The 18635-nt window shown below is 41.9% G+C and overlaps 1 protein-coding gene across 1 annotated transcript in view; it reads left to right on the plus strand.

Annotated features, from left to right (window-relative positions):
- Positions 1-18635, plus strand: part of cfap77 (cilia and flagella associated protein 77) — a 66356-nt gene that overhangs the window by 10900 nt on the left and 36821 nt on the right. Inside the window, exon 2 of the mRNA XM_021606690.3 lies at positions 7465-7550. Coding sequence (XP_021462365.1) covers positions 7465-7550 — 86 coding nt within the window. The remainder of the gene's footprint in view (positions 1-7464; positions 7551-18635) is intronic.

An 18635-nucleotide genomic window follows, 5' to 3' on the forward strand; every position in this document is an offset into this window, starting at 1 on the left:
CATTACATATTATTTCGATATTAGAACGTTTGGAAGTTCTGTTACATACCCGTGATAGTAAAAAGAACGGACGCAAGTTTGCGTCTGCAAAGTTCTGGCGCTTTCTTTTTTTCTGAAGAATGGTGCACTCGCTTGCCCAGAACTTGCTGTTTCTCCTACTACCACAGTGCAACAGCATCATCTATTGGCCTGATCGACCACTAACGCGTGTAGAATATACAATTTAGATGAATTAAGACAAATACATAAACAAATTAGTTACAAAAAATAATAATAAAGGGGTGTCTGTTTTTAGGGACATTGTTTTCAACCCATTGCACAAGCGAAGCGTGTTAATGTTCAGATTGAGCGTCAATGCTCTTAACAAAACTCCCCCGTTTGTCCAATAACTCTTATGTGTAATATAATAGAACTGAGAGTCATGATCAAGGGCAAGGTCTGAATCAGGTACATGGCAATCAATCATCACAGTGGTTCTCAACCTGGGATAGCTAGATCTATGTACTACTCCTGGGGGTTTATCCACGGGGGGTACTTTATAAAGATTAATAAGAACAGGTCTCATGATTTGTTGCACGTGAGCGGTAGGCTACTTCAAGCAGCGCAAAATGTTATTACAGTAACCAAAAAAAGCTGAAAACCACTTTTTTCAGACTCAGTCAGGCCTTTGATGGAAGTGTGCCCTTATTCTCATTGGGGTTTGTAAGTGGGCCACTTCATAATTGAGAGTAGTTTAATGTAAGCCTAATCTCCCTACATAAGAGTGCACTGTGGTCTGCAGTGGGTCTGTAATCTCATAGTCACTCCAACTCCAGCTGTTCTCCCTCAATCAATTAGAGTAAGGTGAAGTTTCCCCTACGCTTATCTTGGGTCAGTTTTGCATTTCCCACACTAATGGTTAAAGGTGCATTTCTGGGTAACAATTAAGCATCTTACTGTGACTGTTTTCAATTAAAATGGTCAAAAAGTAACAAATTGCTTCTTAGAAAAGAGCAATTTCGGAAGCAAGTATTTTGCTTGGACTTTCTGGGAGTGGGGAGGGGAAAACTGAAAACTATCTGTTACTGTCCGAGGGGTTTGGAACGCTCTTTCTTATTAGTCTGTTAACAGGGTTGGGTATGTTCATTTCTAAATGTAATCTGTTAAAGTTACTAGTTACCTGTCCAAAATTGTAATCAGTAAATGTAACTTTTTTGTATTACCCAAACTCCGTAATCTGATTTACTTTCGGTTACTTTTAGAATACTTTTCCATTAAGAGGCATTAGAAGAAGACAAAAATGTATATTACCAATTGAACGACATCTATTGCAGGATAAATCAATGCTAGAATTTACATTGCTGGCCAGGAAATGGATGTTGCGTTTTCCTTTATGGTTTATGTACGCTTCTTCTAAACCATTGCTGTAAACTTCAATACAGATGATAATATGACTAGGCTATATCTATTTACATTACATTAAAAACAAAAATCTGTCATATTTCCAGTCAATCCAATTAATTTAATACCCTTTCATTTTCAAGAATAGGACTTTTGATTAGCCAAATTGTTTTACCTGAACATAACCCTAAAATTAAGGACTTGTTAGACTACTCTGTTGTTTATGATTTTGTTATCTTGGAGGACTGATTGGCCTCATTGCTTCAAGTTGAAAAATAAATGCTGCTCTCATGCATGGAATGGCATGCAGGGCTCAACATTAACGCTTGTTCTCTTGTCCAGGACAAGTAAAAAAATTGGGACAAGAGGATATAGATTTAAGTTGTCCGAATGGAAAAGTACTCTTTTTTTTAATTGCGAAAATCACAATATCAAACAATTACTCCTATCAGAATTGGATCAGAGAGGCCAACATTGGAATAATATTAAAATCAATTTTTAATGTACATGCATAAAAAAGCCTACACATCAAAGTGTAGGTGATATGCATAATTGATACAGTCTCATGTCCAAACCGATGTTGACATGAGGAAGACGCCAGAAAATGCCAAACTTTAATGAGACTTAATTACATAAAAATACGCTAACTGCCAGTCATGCTTGACAAATATAAAGGCATGATTCTGTCGACATACTTGAGGGAACGGTTCGTTCAGATCAAATGGCGACGAGAGCTGAGAGTGAAGGACATGCCTGTAGCAGCGCATCACCCACCTTGAATCTGAGCGGAGGCGCTTTGAAATTATTTAACCTTAAATGTCAATGTTTAAAACCTAGATGTTTTATGTCATTTTATGAAGCATATCTTACCTTGTTTCAAAGTAGCCTAGCCAAACTATGATCACAGAAATATTTTGGGAATTATTTAAACGCCTACATTTTTCTCTAGTTCTATTGGTTTTCAAATCAACATTTGTTTTTTTGTCCAGCAGCAAAAGGCATAATCCTAGTTATATTAGTAACCCATGCTAGTTGATACATATTTAGATCTCCCCTCTTTCTTAATTTTTAACCAATACTTTCCTCTCTGTCACATGAAACTGTTCGTGCGGTGGGCTTTTGAGAACAGTGTTTTCCCACTAATTGCATTTTTGAACATTCACACGTAGTCTACAGCCATGTACGCATTGTTGAAGAAATAAAACTTTAGCAACATTTAAAGCTAAATGGTCTGATCTGTTGCACCAGCTTCATTGCTTTTTTAAATTTTTTAATGTGTAGTGGTTGTTTGAATTTTGGATCTGTTGTCCGAGAACTGTCCCAGATTCTGTTTTTAACTGTGGCAAAGACATATTTAAATCATCCCAGGGAAGGAGGGAATTATTTGATAAAATACATAAAAAGTGTTTGGTTGTAATTGTAATATTGCAATCTTTTATGGGCTATTAAGGGTGGGCAACCATCTTCCAGGATAGCCTTAAAGGGCCAGTGTTGTATTTTGAGACAGGCTTGACTATGCAAAGAAGCCAATAGGCACAGTGTGCCCGACATTTTTGTCTGATTCTCTACGGTCAAAAAATACAGTAATACGTTTTATTTTGTAAAGTGGTTACTATATCATACAATGATAACATTTTTTGGGACAAGTAAATCTATCCTACTTATCCAATGGCTAAAAGAGTTCATTTCAAGCACTGGCAGGCTTTGAGCACTACCAAAAAGTGCATTTGCATTCTCCTACCATATTGTGTGATAATCTCCTACATTATTATTATTATTATTATAAATATTTTTTTAAATATGACCCCCTTTTCTCCCCAATTTCGTGGTATCCAATTGTTAGTAGTTACTATCGCTACAACTCCCGTACGGGCTCGGGAGAGACACAGGTTGAAAGCCATGCGTCCTCCGAAACACAACCCAACCAAGCCGCACTGCTTCTTAACACAGCGCGCATCCAACCCGGAAGCCAGCCGCACCAATGTGTCGGAGGAAACACCGTGCACCTGCCGACCTGGTTAGCGTGCACTGCACCCGGCCCGCCACAGGAGTTGCTAGTGCGCGATGAGACAAGGACATCCCTACCGGCCAAACCCTCCCTAACCCGGACGACGCTAGGCCAATTGTGCGTCGCCCCATGGACCTCCCGGTCGCGGACGGCTGCGACAGAGCCTGGGCTCGAACCCAGAGTCTCTGGTGGCACAGCTAGCCCTGTGATGGAGGCCCCTTCCTACATGTGATGGAGGCCCCTTCCTACATTATTTTAAAATTTCTACAAAATGTTTTCTTTCCAATAGTACCAATTATATGCATATCCTGGCTTCAGGGCCGGAGCAACAGGCCGTTTACTTTGGGCATGTAATTCAGGAGGAAATTGAGAAAAACGGGGCCTAGCCCGAAGAAGTTATAAGAAATCTCGCTGTGCCCTCCAACGAACCATCAACCAGGCAAAGCGTCAATACAGGAATAAGATCGAATCGTACTACACCGGCTCCGACGCTCGTCGGATGTGGCAGGGCTTGCAAACTATTACAGACTACAAATGGAAGCACAGCCTAGAGCTGACCAGTGACACGAGCCTACCAGACAAGCTGAATAACTTCTATGCTCTCTTCGAGGCAAGTAACACTGAAACATGCATGAGAGCATCAGCTGTTCCGGACGACTGTGTGATCACGCTCTCCGCAGCCGATGGGAGTAAGACCTTTAAACAGGTCAGCATTTACAAGGCCACTGGACCAGATGGATTACCAGGACATGTACTCCGAGCATGCGCTGACCAACTGGCAAATGTCTTCACTGACATTTTCAACCTCTCCCTGTCTGTAATACCAACATGTTTCAAGCAGACCACCATAGTCCCTGTGCCCAAGAACACTAACGTAAACTGCCTAAATGACTAACGACCCGTAGCACTCACGTCTGTAGCCATTAAATGCTTTGAACGGCTGATCATGGCTCACATCAACACCATTATCCCAGAAACCTTAGACCCACTCCAATTTGCATACCACACCAACAGATTCACAGATGATGCAATTTCTATTGTACTCCACACTGGACAAAAGGACAAAAGGAACACCTATGTGAGAATGCTATTCTTTGACTACAGCTCAACGTTCAACACTGTAGTGCCCACAAAGTTCATCACTAAGCTAAGGACCCTGGGACTAAACACCTCCCTCTGCAACTGGTTCCTGGACTTCCTGACGGGCCACCCCCAGGTGGTTAGGATAGGTAACAACACATCCGCTACGCTGATCCTCAACACTGGGGCCTCTCAGGGGTGCGTGCTCAGTCCCCTCCTGTACTCCCTGTTCACTCATGACTGCACGGCCAGGCACGACTCCAACACCATCATTTAAGTTTGCTGATGACACAACGACGAGACAGCCTATAGGGAGGAGGTCAGAGACCTGAACTTGTGGTGCAAGGACAACAACCTCTCCCTCAACGTGATCAAGATAAAAGAAGTTGTGACAATAAGAGACTTGCTTGGGCCAAGAAGCACTAGCAATGGACATTAGACCTGTGGAAATCTGTCCTTTGGTCTGACGAGTCCAACTTTGAGATTTTTGGTACCAACCGCCGTATCTTAGTGAGATGCAGAATAGGTCAACGGATGATCTCCACATGTGTGGTTCCCACCATGAAGAATGCAGGAGGAAGTGTGATGGTGTGGGTGTGCTTTGCTGGTGACACTGTAATTTATTTAGAATTCAAGGCACACTTAACCAGCATGGCTATCACAGCATTCTGCAGCGATACGCCATCCCATCTGGTTTGGTTTGCGCTTAGTGGGACTATTTATTTTACAGGACAATAACCCAACCCACCTCCAGGGTGTGTAAGGGCTACTTGACCAAGAAGGAGAGAGATGGAGTGCTGCATCAGATGACCTGGCCTCCACAATCACCCTACCTCAACCCAATTGATATGGTTTTGGATGAGTTGGCCCGCTGAGTGAAGGAAACGCAGCCAACAAGTGCTCAGCATATGTGGGAACTCCTTCAAGACTGTTGGAAAAGCATTTCCAGGTGAAATTGGTTTAGAAAATGCAAAGTTGTCATCAAGGTAAAGGGTGGCTACTTTGAAGAATCTGCTTAACACGTTTTTGGTTACTACATGATCCCATATGCATTATTTCATAGTTTTGATGTCTTCACTATTATTCTACAATGTAGAAAATAGTACAAATAAAGAAAAACCCTTGAATGAGTATGTGTGTCCAAAGTTTTTACTTGTACTGAGTTGAAACATCCTGTGGTGGACTGCAATAACATCGAATAGTCCCCGCGATATGCAACTGTTCAGGGAAGTCAGGAACTAATACACGCAGTCAGTCAGGAAAGCAAAGGCTAGCTTTTTCAAGCAGAAATATGCATCCTGTAGCTCTAACTCCAATGAGTTTTGGGACACTGTAAAGTCCATGGAGAACAAGAGCACCTCCTCCCAGCTGCCCACTGCAGTGAGGCTAAGTAACACGGTCATCACCGATAAATCCATGATAATCGAGCATTTCAACAAGCATTTCTCATTGGCTGGCCGTGCCTTCCTCCTGGCTACTCCAACCCTAGCCAACACCCCCCCCCCCCCCCCCCCCCCCCCCCGCAGCTACTCGCCCAAGCCTCCCCAGCTTCTCCTTCACACAAAAAATCCAGATAGCAGATGTTCTGAAAGAGCTGCTAAAACTTGGACCCGTACAAATCAGCTGGGCTAGACAATCTGGACCCTCTCTTTCTAAAACTATCCGCCGCCATTGTTGCAAGCCCTATTACCAGCCTGTTCAACCTCTCTTTCGTATCGTCCGAGATCCCCAAAGATAGAAAAGCTGCCGCGGACATCCCCCTATTCAAAGGGGGTGACACCCTAGACCCAAACTGTTACAGACCTATATATCCATCCAGTCAAGGCTTTCGACTCTCTCAATCACCGTATTCTTATCGGCAGACTCAATAGCCGGTTTTTCTAATGACTGCCTCGCCTGGTTCACCAACTACTTTGCAGACAGAGTTCAGTGTGTCAAATCGGAGGGCATGTTTATTTCCCTCAACAACTTTAAAAATCTGCTATCTGAGCAGCTAACCAATCGCTCCAGCTGTACATAGTCCATCTGTAAATAGCCCACCCAATGTACCTCATCCCCATGCTGTTTTATTTTATTTACTTTATTTCTGCTCTTTTGGACACCAGTATCTCTACTTGCACATCATCATCTGTGCATTTATCACTCCAGTGTTAATCTGCTAAATTGTAATTATTCGCTCCTATGGCCTATTTATTGCCTACCTCATGCCTTTTGCACACACTGTATATAGACTTTCTTTTTTCTACTGTGTCATTGACTTGTTTATTGTGTTATTGGCTTGTTTATTGTTTACTCCATGTGTAACTCTGTGTTGTTGTCTGTGTCACACTGCTTTGCCTTATAATGACCAGGTCGCATTTATAAATATGAACTTATTCTCAACTAGCTTACCTGGTTAAATAAAGGTGAAATAAAAAATGTTAATAAAAAAAACCCACAGTAAATCACGTTTTTGACTGCACTGGGCCTTTAAGGTTCGGATACGGGGAGGGGAAGCTGATCCTTGATCTGTATGGGAAACTTCACCCGGAGCCAGTTACCACATTACTAATATTTAGACCCTAGATAAAACCAGAGCATGTGCTGTCAGTTCAATAACAACATCTAAATCTGAGCAGAAATTTCTGAAGGATGTGTATCTCAAATCAAATGTTTAAATCAAAATCCTAAGAATGTGTATCTGTGTTAAGATGCCAAGCGTTTAGCTGCTTCGTGGTAGGCCCATAGAATTACAGAGAACATTATGCGCCGGTTTCCTGGACACAGATTATGCCTAATCCTGGACTAAAACGCATTTTCAACGTAGGTTCTCCATTGTGCTTCTTCATTAGTCCAGAAATAGTCTTAATCTATGTCCAGGAAACCCACCTATGATGTAGGCTAGACTTCTCCATGGGTATCAAGGTCAAGCAGCAATTGTACTATTTTAGGTAGACCTAATTGATTGACTTGCTTGTTGGTTGTACCATCTGGAATAACTCCTCTATTTCCCCAAGGTGTAACCGTCCTGAAACTGGAAATGCAGGCTTCTCGCGTCGGAGTGGTCAGGGACTCCATGCTGGCTAATCCTCTTTTAATTAGGGTAAGGAGCATGGTTTGAAGAGAGGCTACATGGAGCAGGCAAAGCGCCAAGCAATCATACCCATGCTGCATTGGCTGCCCTCCCTTGCTTATTAGGCTGTGTTTGCACAGGCAGCCGAATTCAAACATTTTTTCCACAAATGGGCCCTTTGACCAATCAGATCTTTTCACATCATATCTTTTTCAGATCTGATCTGATTGGTCCAAAAAAATATCAGAATTGGGCTGCCTGTCTAAGCGCCTTAGTTTCTTCTTTGAGATATTTCAATGTCATTCAATTTCAGAAAACAACACTAGAGGGCAGCATTGCCAGTTGAATAATATATTTCTTATATCTGTCCAAATTATTTCTCCTTCTTCACCTTCAATGATTTAAAACTGGAACATGAAATATGGTGCAAACTCCTAAGAGCTCTGTGTATGGACCCTAAAACGTTAGGTTCTGAACTATTATTCATACCAATCTATGAACCTCAGCTATCATAGTTGTTGTATTGACTTCAAGTCTGAATGGCATTAATGAAGCCTATGGATAGAGTAGAATATAATAACTTTATTGTGCCATATACATGTACTGTAGTTATTATCACGCATGAGATCCCCACATTGTAGCCTGTACATTGAATATATTCACTGATCATGTACTTTTCCTTGGCAAATAAAGGTGTCGTTCAGGTATGAATTATTTTTTAAAAACTTTTTAATTAAATAGACAAATTCTTATTTTCAATGACGGCCTAGGAACAGTGGGTTAACTGCCTTGTTCAGGGACAGAACAACAGATTTGTACCTTGTCAGCTTGGGGATTTGAACTTGCAACCTTTCAGTTACTAGTCCAACACGCTAACCACTAGGCTATGCTGCCGCCAAATAGCTGTGAGACATTATTTTTCAGTCATATCCAATACCAGGTGTATCAAACTCCATTCTTTGAATTATGCTGTGTCTGCATGTAGGTATTACAATTACACACTTCAACAGTGTTTACCACTCCTGCTCCTGGGACATCAATGATTACACATTGTAACTATGCAATAGACTAGAAACATGATTTAAGTAAAGGCTGATTTGTAATTTATATATACAGAAAAAAAACAGGACACCACACTTCCTATGCATATATCATCTGCATTAATCTGAGGACACAGGATAGTATTTCAATGAGATGCTTAATTTCAACCAGTGGAGAATGTGAAATGCTTTATTGAAAGAAGTTCATTATCTAGGTGTTATAAATACATAATACATGCATTATAATTTTGATAATTGTAATATTTTATTATAAATACAAGTTCAAGCTATACTTCAATGCACATATGGTGTGCGTTGTAAAAAATAAAATAGGAAGAAAGACGAGGTGGGGAGAGAGGTGTAGAAGATAGGGGAAGAGGTAAGAACTGAGGCAGACAGCATATCATTAATGCATTACAGTGCTACCCTAATATTCTCTCAGTTCATCACAATTACATAGTGTCTAATCAACCTTCGGGCCAACTGGGGGCCCAAGGCTATCTTAAGAGCAGGTGAGGTGGCGATGACGGGACTGGCTTCCTCTCTCAAAACATACCTGCTGACGAGAGACAGATGAATAGAGAGAGAGCATGATTAAGCTTTGTTTTTTAAAATTCTAACGTGGTCAGTCATCATAATCATTAGGACCTTGGATCATAAACTCTGGGTCTACTACATCTTTATCTATATTTCAATGTAAAGCATCTTTAATAATATTTCCTGTTGACCCGACCAAGTGACCTCTCAGTATGATCATGCTGTGCCCTCTGTGTCAGCCAGTTCAGATGCAGGAGGGGTTCACTGTCACGGCTGATATAACCTAGAGAATTTAGGGAGAAGGGGGAGTGGGATGAAGTGAAGGCAAGAGACTGTTATTGAGAAAATAAGGTAGTTAAAATAGACTGTGTTCAACAGGAATCTGTGTGTGTGTGGTCTCACCTGGTGTCCACACTAAGTGGCTACAAAGTACTTTATGCTGAAAAACATACACATGAGGACAAACAATAGAAGATAATGTCATTATTAGACTTTTACTTTAGCAAATCATTGTGAATTACTAAAGTATAATATCCCTTATAACAAATCATGACAACATTTTATAGATAAATACATGTGCATGTGTAGCATGTGACAATAGCAGGATCATATCAAGGATAGCGTCACAAATTAATACATAAATACCACTTGAAGCTTGATGATAACTTGATCATTTGAATCAGCTGTGTAGTGCTAAGGCAAAAACAAAAATGTGCACCCTATTGAGTCCCCAGGACCAGGACTGAGAACCGCTGCTCTTCATTGGGACCTCTTAATCTGCAGACAGGCTTTCACAGCTCTCTGTATCTGAGGACAGAAAACCTCAGAAATAGACTTCATTATATTCAAATTAGACAGCACTAAATATGATGTTCTCTGTCCTCACTTCTATGGACTAGAATTACACAAAAGTACCTGCTCTATCCAGAATAGCTTACTCACTCCCATCTCGTTCCTCATCTCGTAACGATACAGGCTATTTGTTCTGTGACCGGCATAATAATGCAATGAAACAAGCAGGTAGCAGGTTTCGAACCCTTAACATTCTAGCCCAAAGTCCAGCACGCTATCGACTGTGCCCAAATGTATTAATTGGGGTTGGGGCCGATTGTGGCTAAAAACACTTTATCAATTTTAACAAGTGGAAAGGGGAAAAAATAATATTATTAGTTTATCAGAAGGGTAGCAGGCTGTGAATTCTGCAAACAACGTTTCTAGGTTGGGCTATTAGCTGAACAATAGACTATTCAACCTTGACTAAAGAATTGTCTAATAGCCGAGCTAGGTGTGAATTTTGGCCCATTCCTCCATGCAGATCTCCTCTAGAGCAGTGATGTTTTGGGGCTGTTGCTGGGTAACACAGACTTTCAACTCCCTCCAAAGATTTTCTATGGGGTTGAGATCTGGAGACTGGCTCAGTCCCCTCCTGTACTCCCTGTTCACTCATGACTGCACGACCAGGCACGACTCCAACACCATCATTAAGTTTGCCGATGACACAACAGTGGTAGGCCTGATCACCAACAACGACGGCATATAGGGAGGAGGTCCGACACCTGGCCGTGTGGTGCCAGGACAACAACCTCTCCCTCAACGTGATCAAGACTAAGGAGATGATTGTGGACTACAGGAAAAGGAGGACCGAGCATGCCTCCATTCTCATCGACGGGGCTGTAGTGGAGCAGGTTGAGAGCTTCAAGTTCCTTGAAGAGGGTAATGCGTACAGCCCAGTAGACCACTGGGGCCAAACTTCCTGACATTCAGGACCTCTATACCAGGCGGTGTCAGAGGAAGGCCCTAAAAATGATAAAAGACTCCAGCCACCCTAGTCATAGACTGTTCTCTCTGCTACCGCACAGCAAGCGGTACGGGAGCGCCAAGTCTAGGTCCAAGAGGCTTCTAAACAGCTTCTACCCCCAAGCCATAAGACTACTGAACATCTAATCAAATGGCTACCCAGACTACTTGCATTGCCCCCCCCCCTCTCTTTTACGCTGCTGCTACTCTCTGTTAGTCACAATAATAACTCTACCCACATGTACAGTGGGGCAAAAAAGTATTTAGTCAGCCACCAATTGTGCAAGTTCTTCCATTAAAAAGATGAGAGAGGCTTCTAATTTTCATCATAGATACACTTCAACTATGACAGACAAAATTAGATTTTTTTCTCCAGAAAATCACATTGTAGGATTTTTAATGAATTTATTTGCAAATTATGGTGGAAAATAAGTATTTGGTCACCTACAAACAAGCAAGATTTCTGGCTCTCACAGACCTGTAACTTCTTCTTTAAGAGGCTCCTCTGTCCTCCACTCGTTACCTGTATTAATGACACCTGTTTGAACTTGTTATCAGTATAAAAGACACCTGTCCACAACCTCAAACAGTCACACTCCAAACTCCACTATGGCCAAGACCAAAGAGCTGTCAAAGGACACCAGAAACAAAATTGTAGACCTGCACCAGGCTGGGAAGACGGAATCTGCAATAGGTAAGCAGCTTGGTTTGAAGAAATCAACTGTGGGAGCAATTATTAGGAAATGGAAGGCATACAAGACCACTAATAATCTCCCTCGATCTGGGGCTCCACGCAAGATCTCACCCCGTGGGGTAAAAATGATCACAAGAACGGTGAGCAAAAATCCCAGAATCACACGGGGGGACCTAGTGAATGACCTGCAGAGAGCTGGGACCAAAGTAACAAAGCCTACCATCAGTAACACACTACGCCGCCAGAGACTCAAATCCTGCAGTGCCAGATGTGTCCCCCTGCTTAAGCCAGTACATGTCCAGGTCCGTCTGAAGTTTGCTAGAGAGCATTTGGATGATCCAGAAGAAGATTGGGAGAATGTCATATGGTCAGATGAAACCAAAATATAACTTTTTGGGAAAAACTCAACTCGTCGTGTTTGGAGGACAAAGAATGCTGAGTTGCATCCAAAGAACACCATACCTACTGTGAAGCATGGGGGTGGAAACATCATGCTTTGGGGCTGTTTTTCTGCAAAGGGACCAGGACGACTGATCCGTGTAAAGGAAAGAATGAATGGGGCCATGTATCGTGAGATTTTGAGTGAAAACCTCCTTCCATCAGCAAGGGCATTGAAGATGAAACGTGGCTGGGTCTTTCAGCATGACAATAATCCCACACACACCGCCCGGGCAACGAAGGAGTGGCTTCGTAAGAAGCATTTCAAGGTCCTGGAGTGGCCTAGCCAGTCTCCAGATCTCAACCCCATAGAAAATCTTTGGAGGGAGTTGAAAGTCCGTGTTGCCCAGCAACAGCCCCAAAACATCACTGCTCTAGAGGAGATCTGCATGGAGGAATGGGCCAAAATACCAGAAACAGTGTGTGAAAACCTTGTGAAGACTTACAGAAAACGTTTGACCTCTGTCATTGCCAACAAAGGGTATATAACAAAGTATTGAGATAAACTTTTGTCATTGACCAAATACTTATTTTCCACTATAATTTGCAACTAAATTCATAAAAAATCCTACAATGTGTTTTTCTGGATTTTTTAAAATAATTTTGTCCGTCATAGTTGAAGTGTACATATGATGAAAATTACAGGCCTCTCTCATCTTTTTAAGTGGGAGAACTTGCACAATTGGTGGCTGACTAAATACTTTTTTGCCCCACTGTATATATTTTTCTAATCCGTTTTGCTACGCATGCTCATATTCGTTATAAACAAAGGCTGTCATAGGTGAGTTTTAGCCTAGTTATTTTTTTTCTGATCATTTCTGTAAATTAGGATCTGACCCACCCTGAGTGATGGTGTAGTCATCTGCTGTCTGGAGGACACAGGGTTGGAGAGAGGTGTGATGGTGACTGGCTCCAAGGTTTCCCTGAGTACAGATCAAGGATCAGCTTCCCTTCCCCTAATCCTAATCCTAACTATTAGTGGGGAAAATGCAAAACTGACTCAAGATCAGCGTCCAGGGGCAACTTCACCTTAATCCTGTTGACACATGTGACGTCATAATCCTTCACCAGTGGGTTTTGTCTTTCATCCTGTGCTGTGACTGCTACTGTCCAATAGCTTCCAGTCTACAGCCAGGGTGTGTGTTCTAAATGGCACCACTTTTGACAACCCAAAATGTAGTGCACTATTTGGGAATAGGGTGCCATTTGGGATTCAACCAGAGAGAGGGATTATAAATCATAGTGATGCACAGTTGTGCTAATGGCCACAGAGTGGGGAGGAGTTGGAGGAGATCATTTACAGCTAGTAGATAAAGCTCGACAAGAGGAAGGACCTGAGGAAGATTTTGAGTATGTGATGGGGATTCAATGAGCTTTATAAGCCCTAGTAGCTTCTAGCTGCCATATTATATCTACAATGAAGTGACACTCAGTGATGTGAAGGTCTTCATCTCAAATGGCACCCTATTCCCTATGTAGTGCATTACTTTTGACCAGCCCTCTCCTCCTCCTTTCCTTAACTCTGTTAATTCACATTTGATGAGCCACGCCACATAAATCCAATTTTCAGGCCTTAATTCCCTCCTGGCTCCTAAAGAAGAGAGATCGGGAGGGCAGAATATTTGTGGTCTTCTGTGGCTGTGTGCATTTCTAGACAATGGGGCCTGCTATAGCCCCATCAGCATGTGCGTCCCCAGTCCTAGTCCCATTACCTCACCCAGTCCTAGTCCCATTACCTCACCATCACAATCTAGGCCGGTACGCTACATGACCAATGTCTGCCAGGCAGGAAGACCGAGACTTAAGACACGCTGACACACTCACACACACACACACACACACACACACACACAGATAAGCACACAGGCATATGCAAGTATCTTCTACTTTTGAAAGCCACAGATATGTAGACTCGCATACAAAGTGAGATCAGGTCATTCAGAACTGTACTACTGTACAACTGTTGTTTTCCATTCATCATTAGAAATGAAAATAGCACCCCCAATTGAAAAAAAGTACCCTGTCGGTTGCATTCCGGCTTTATGTTTTTCATAGCAAAAATCTTAACTAAATCTACAGATGTCAGATCTGAACTTAAATTCCCTGAAAATGAGCCGTTCTCTTTCACTCCATCCGGGGGCCATCGAATCATTGGGATCAGGGCTTGCTATCAAAATCATCCTCTCTCACTTGCTCAAACACTAGGCCTAGGTCCTATTATTGCAACATTCAAATGTACAAAAATGTATTTGAAATACAGCCATACACATCAACAACAGTTGTTTGATATGACTAAATGTAAACGTAATAACACAAGATAGATATTTATAATGCAGTTAGTTAGTTTAATCAGCTGTGTTTGTTAGGAATGGGGAAAATGTACGACACTACCTTGGCCCCTGAAGACGAGGGTTGCCCATCCCTGGTAACCAGTGCATTCGGAATGTATTCAGACCCCTTGACTTTTTTACACATTTTGTTACGTTAGTATTATTCTAAAAGTGATTTCAAATGTTGTTGTTTTTCTCATCAATCTACACACAATACTCCATAATGATAAAGCAAAAACAGGCTTTTAGAAAATGTTGCAAATGTATAAAAAAAAAACTGAAATATCATATTTACGTAAGTATTCAGACCCTTTACTCAGTACTTTGTTGAAGCAGCTTTGGCAGTGATTACAGCCTAAAGTCTTCTTGGGTGGGACGCTACAACCTTGGCACACCTGTATTGGGGGAGTTTCTCCCATTCTTCTCTGCAGATCCTCTCAAGCTCTGTCAGGTTGGATGAGTAGCGTCGCTGCACAGCTATTTTCAAGTCCGGGCTCTGGCTGGGCCCTCAAGGACATTCAGAGACTTGTCCCGAAGCCACTCCTGCATCGTCTTGGCTTTGTGCTTAGGTTTGTTGTCCTGTTGGAAGGTGAACCTTCACCCCACTCAGGTCCTGAGCTCTCTGGAGCAGGTTTTCTTCAAGGATCTCTCTGTACTTTGCTCCATTCATCTTTCCCTCGATCCTGACTAGTCTCCTAGTCCCGTCCCGCTGAAAAACATCCCCACAGCATGATTCTGCCACCACCATGCTTCACCGTAGGGATGGTGCCAGGTTTCCTCCAGACGTGACGCTTGGCATTCAGGCCAAAGAGATCAATCTTGGTTTCATCAGACCAGAGAATCTTGTTTCTCATGGTCTGAGAGTCTTTAGATACCTTTTGGCAAACTCCAAGCGGGCTGTCATGTGCCTTTTTCTGAGGAGTGGTTTCCGCCTGACCACTCTACCATAAAGGCCTGATTGGTGGAGTGCTGCAGAGATGGTTGTCCTTTGGAAGGTTCTCCCGTCTCCACAGAGGAACTATAGAGCTGTCATAGTGACCATCGGGTTCTTGGTCACCTCCCTGAGCAAGGCCCTTCTCCCCCGATTGCTCAGTTTGGCCAGCGGGCCAGCTCTAGGAAGAGTCTTGGTGATTCCAAACTTCTTCCATTTAAGAATGATGGAGGCTACTGTGTTCTTGGGGACCTTCAATGCTGCAGAAATGTTTTGCTACCCTCCCCCAGATCTGTGCCTCGACACAATCCTGTCTCAGAGCTCTACGGACAATTCCTTTGACCTTGAGGCTTGGTTTTTGCTCTGACATGCACTGTCAACTGTGGGACTTTATATAAACAGGTTTGTGCCTTTTCAAATCATGTCCAATCAATTGAATTTACCACAGGTAGACTCCAAGTTGCAGAAACATCTCAATGATGATCAATGGAAACAGGATGCACCTGAGCTCCATTTTGAGTCTCATAGCAAAGGGTCTGAATACTTATTTTTGTTTTTAATATTCTAAAAATCTATTGTCGTGTCTTTAATATCCTTAATGTGATGACATGCCATTTTATGAAATCGATTACCTAACGTTTAATTGATTATGTGATTGAATTAAATCATGCAACAATTAACTCCTTAATAATCTGGGGCACCACGGAGAAGTTTATTTAAGGAGTTCCGTCTTACAAATAAACTCTTAGAGATCTAAAGATCTCTTACATTTCAGTCATTAATTATTATTTACCTTCTATCAGTCTCATCTGAACGTCGTCAAATTTTTGGTTATCTGCACGAACCCTAGTTTTCATTATGAATCAGCAATATACAATTTGGCTTAATTATTAATTTACTGACTAACTAAATAATCACACAGAATTACATACATACAACAGGATAGATTATACATTGATTATTAATCATGCCATTAAAAGTCCCTAGTGAACTAACTCGATATGACAGCTGGTTACACAAAGGGTGGGGTAAGAAAGAGCGGGAGGAGGAGAGACAAAGGAATGGGACTCTATTGGGCCTTGAGAAGCTATGCTCACGTAAATACAAAATCTTATGCGCTTTAATAACCGCCCATTCGTCAAAATTATCACAAGAACGGTGAGCAAAAATCCCAGAACCACATGGGGGGACCTAGTGAATGACCTGCAGAGAGCTGGGACCAAAGTAACAAAGCCTACCATCAGTAACACACTACGCCGAAAAGGATTCAAATCCTGCAGTGCCAGACGTGTCCCCCTGCTTAAGCCAGTACATGTCCAGGCCCGTCTGAAGTTTGCTAGAGAGCATTTGGATGATCCAGAAGAAGATTGGGAGAATGTCATATGGTCAGATGAAACCAAAATATAACTTTTTGGTAAAAACTCAACTCGTCATGTTTGGAGGACAAAGAATGCTGAGTTGCATCCAAAGAACACCATACTGTGAAGCATGGGGGCGGAAACATCATGCTTTGGGGCTGTTTTTCTGCAAAGGGACCAGGACGACTGATCCGTTTAAAGGAAAGAATGAATGGGGCCATGTATCGTGAGATTTTGAGTGAAAACCTCCTTCCATCAGCAAGGGCATTGAAGATGAAATGTGGCTGGGTCTTTCAGCATGACAATGATCCCAAACACACCGCCCGGGCAACGAAGGAGTGGCTTCGTAAGAAGCATTTCAAGGTCCTGGCCCCAAAACATCACTGCTCTAGAGGAGATCTGCATGGAGGAATTGGCCAAAATACCAGCAACAGTGTGTGAAAACCTTGTGAAGACTTACAGAAAACGTTTGACCTCTGTCATTGCCAACAAAGGGTATATAACAAAGTATTGAGATAAACTTCTGGATTTTTTCTCATTTTGTCTGTCATAGTTGAAGTGTACCTATGATGAAAATTACAGGCCTCTCTCATCTTTTTAAGTGGGAGAACTTGCACAATTGGTGGCTGACTAAATACTTTTTTGCCCCACTGTAAATATTTACGATTGAGCTGGGCTTCGATAGATGGGTCGATGATGTAAGACTGGTTTGCCCAGTAGAGATCGCCATTGTCCTTTGTAGAGTCTTTGTGGTCGTGGTGTTGATTAGAGCAGATACGTTGGAGTACCCTATAGTTCTTAGAGGAGTGTCTATGTCCTAGGCCACGTATGTTCCAATCAATTGAGATTGTGTCCAAGGCCACGTGCCTAGGCCACGTACGTTCTCAGCTGCAGACTGATAACCCCGACGACTAGGATTTAATCATTTATTGTATGTAGTGATCGATAGTTCAGAGTTCATACCATTTTGCCATACTCAGCTTGTGCTGTATTCTGGCTGGCCTATGATACCCCCCAGGGAACGTCCTGACACTGTTTGCTTTGTCATTATGGGGTATTGTGTGTAGATTGATGAGGGGAAAAAAATTATTTAAGCAATTTTAGAATAAGGCTGTAAAAAAAAAAAGTAAAGTGGTCTGAATACCTTCCCGAAAGCACTGTATATTATTGAAAAAGTAGAAATCTTAACATTTCTAGAAAACCTAAGGTTACAAATCAACTCAAAAGTGAGTGGCTTTGTGGTTTGGGCAGCTGCCTTCACCAGACCTACTGTGTCAGTAGGGGTTCGATTCCCCCAGATTTACTTGATTTAGTTACACATTTCAAATATGGACAGTGCAGGGATATTTTACACCCGATTCTTGATAAGAAATTACCATACCAGACACTTTATTTTAAGAACAGTTGTATTTAATGGGTAACATCAATAGGAAATTAATCAAATAATAACAGTAGACTATACCAAAGTTGGTTTCCATTCATACAAAGTGTCTGGTAAATTGCCACAGTAGATTTGCTGTGTCAAAAGAAGAAACTTTATTTAAATTGTACAGAATGCTTGTCAAATAGATACATTGCCCTTAGTCTGTTTAGAAAGTACCACGTTGTTCCAGTCATAATACCAATCAGAGGGCGAACATACTGTATCTTGAAAGACTTTGGTTGCATGCAGGACTAAGGTAACACCGACATCATCTTTTAGGGAGTGGTAATGAGGTGACCAATAATAGTTGCAATTGAGATCAGCTGTGCGGGTGAATCGATGGTTTAACGAGACATCAGCTGGTGATAATATAGTGCCATCGACGGTTGTAATTTTATTATATTCCAATACATTCTGTAGGCTACTCATTAGCCTATCCATCGTTACATAATGAAAGGTGTGAAAATCAATAATAGGCTACTGTTTGTGTTTCCTTGGCTGTTATTGCTTGAAAATAATAATCTAAAAACGAATAGAAAATTACAAAACTATAAACCTTGGGGTCCA

This window comes from Oncorhynchus mykiss, chromosome 6 (assembly GCF_057628025.1).
Source record: "Oncorhynchus mykiss isolate SJ-2025 chromosome 6, ASM5762802v1, whole genome shotgun sequence".
In the NCBI taxonomy this organism is placed as follows: Eukaryota; Metazoa; Chordata; class Actinopteri; order Salmoniformes; family Salmonidae; genus Oncorhynchus; species Oncorhynchus mykiss.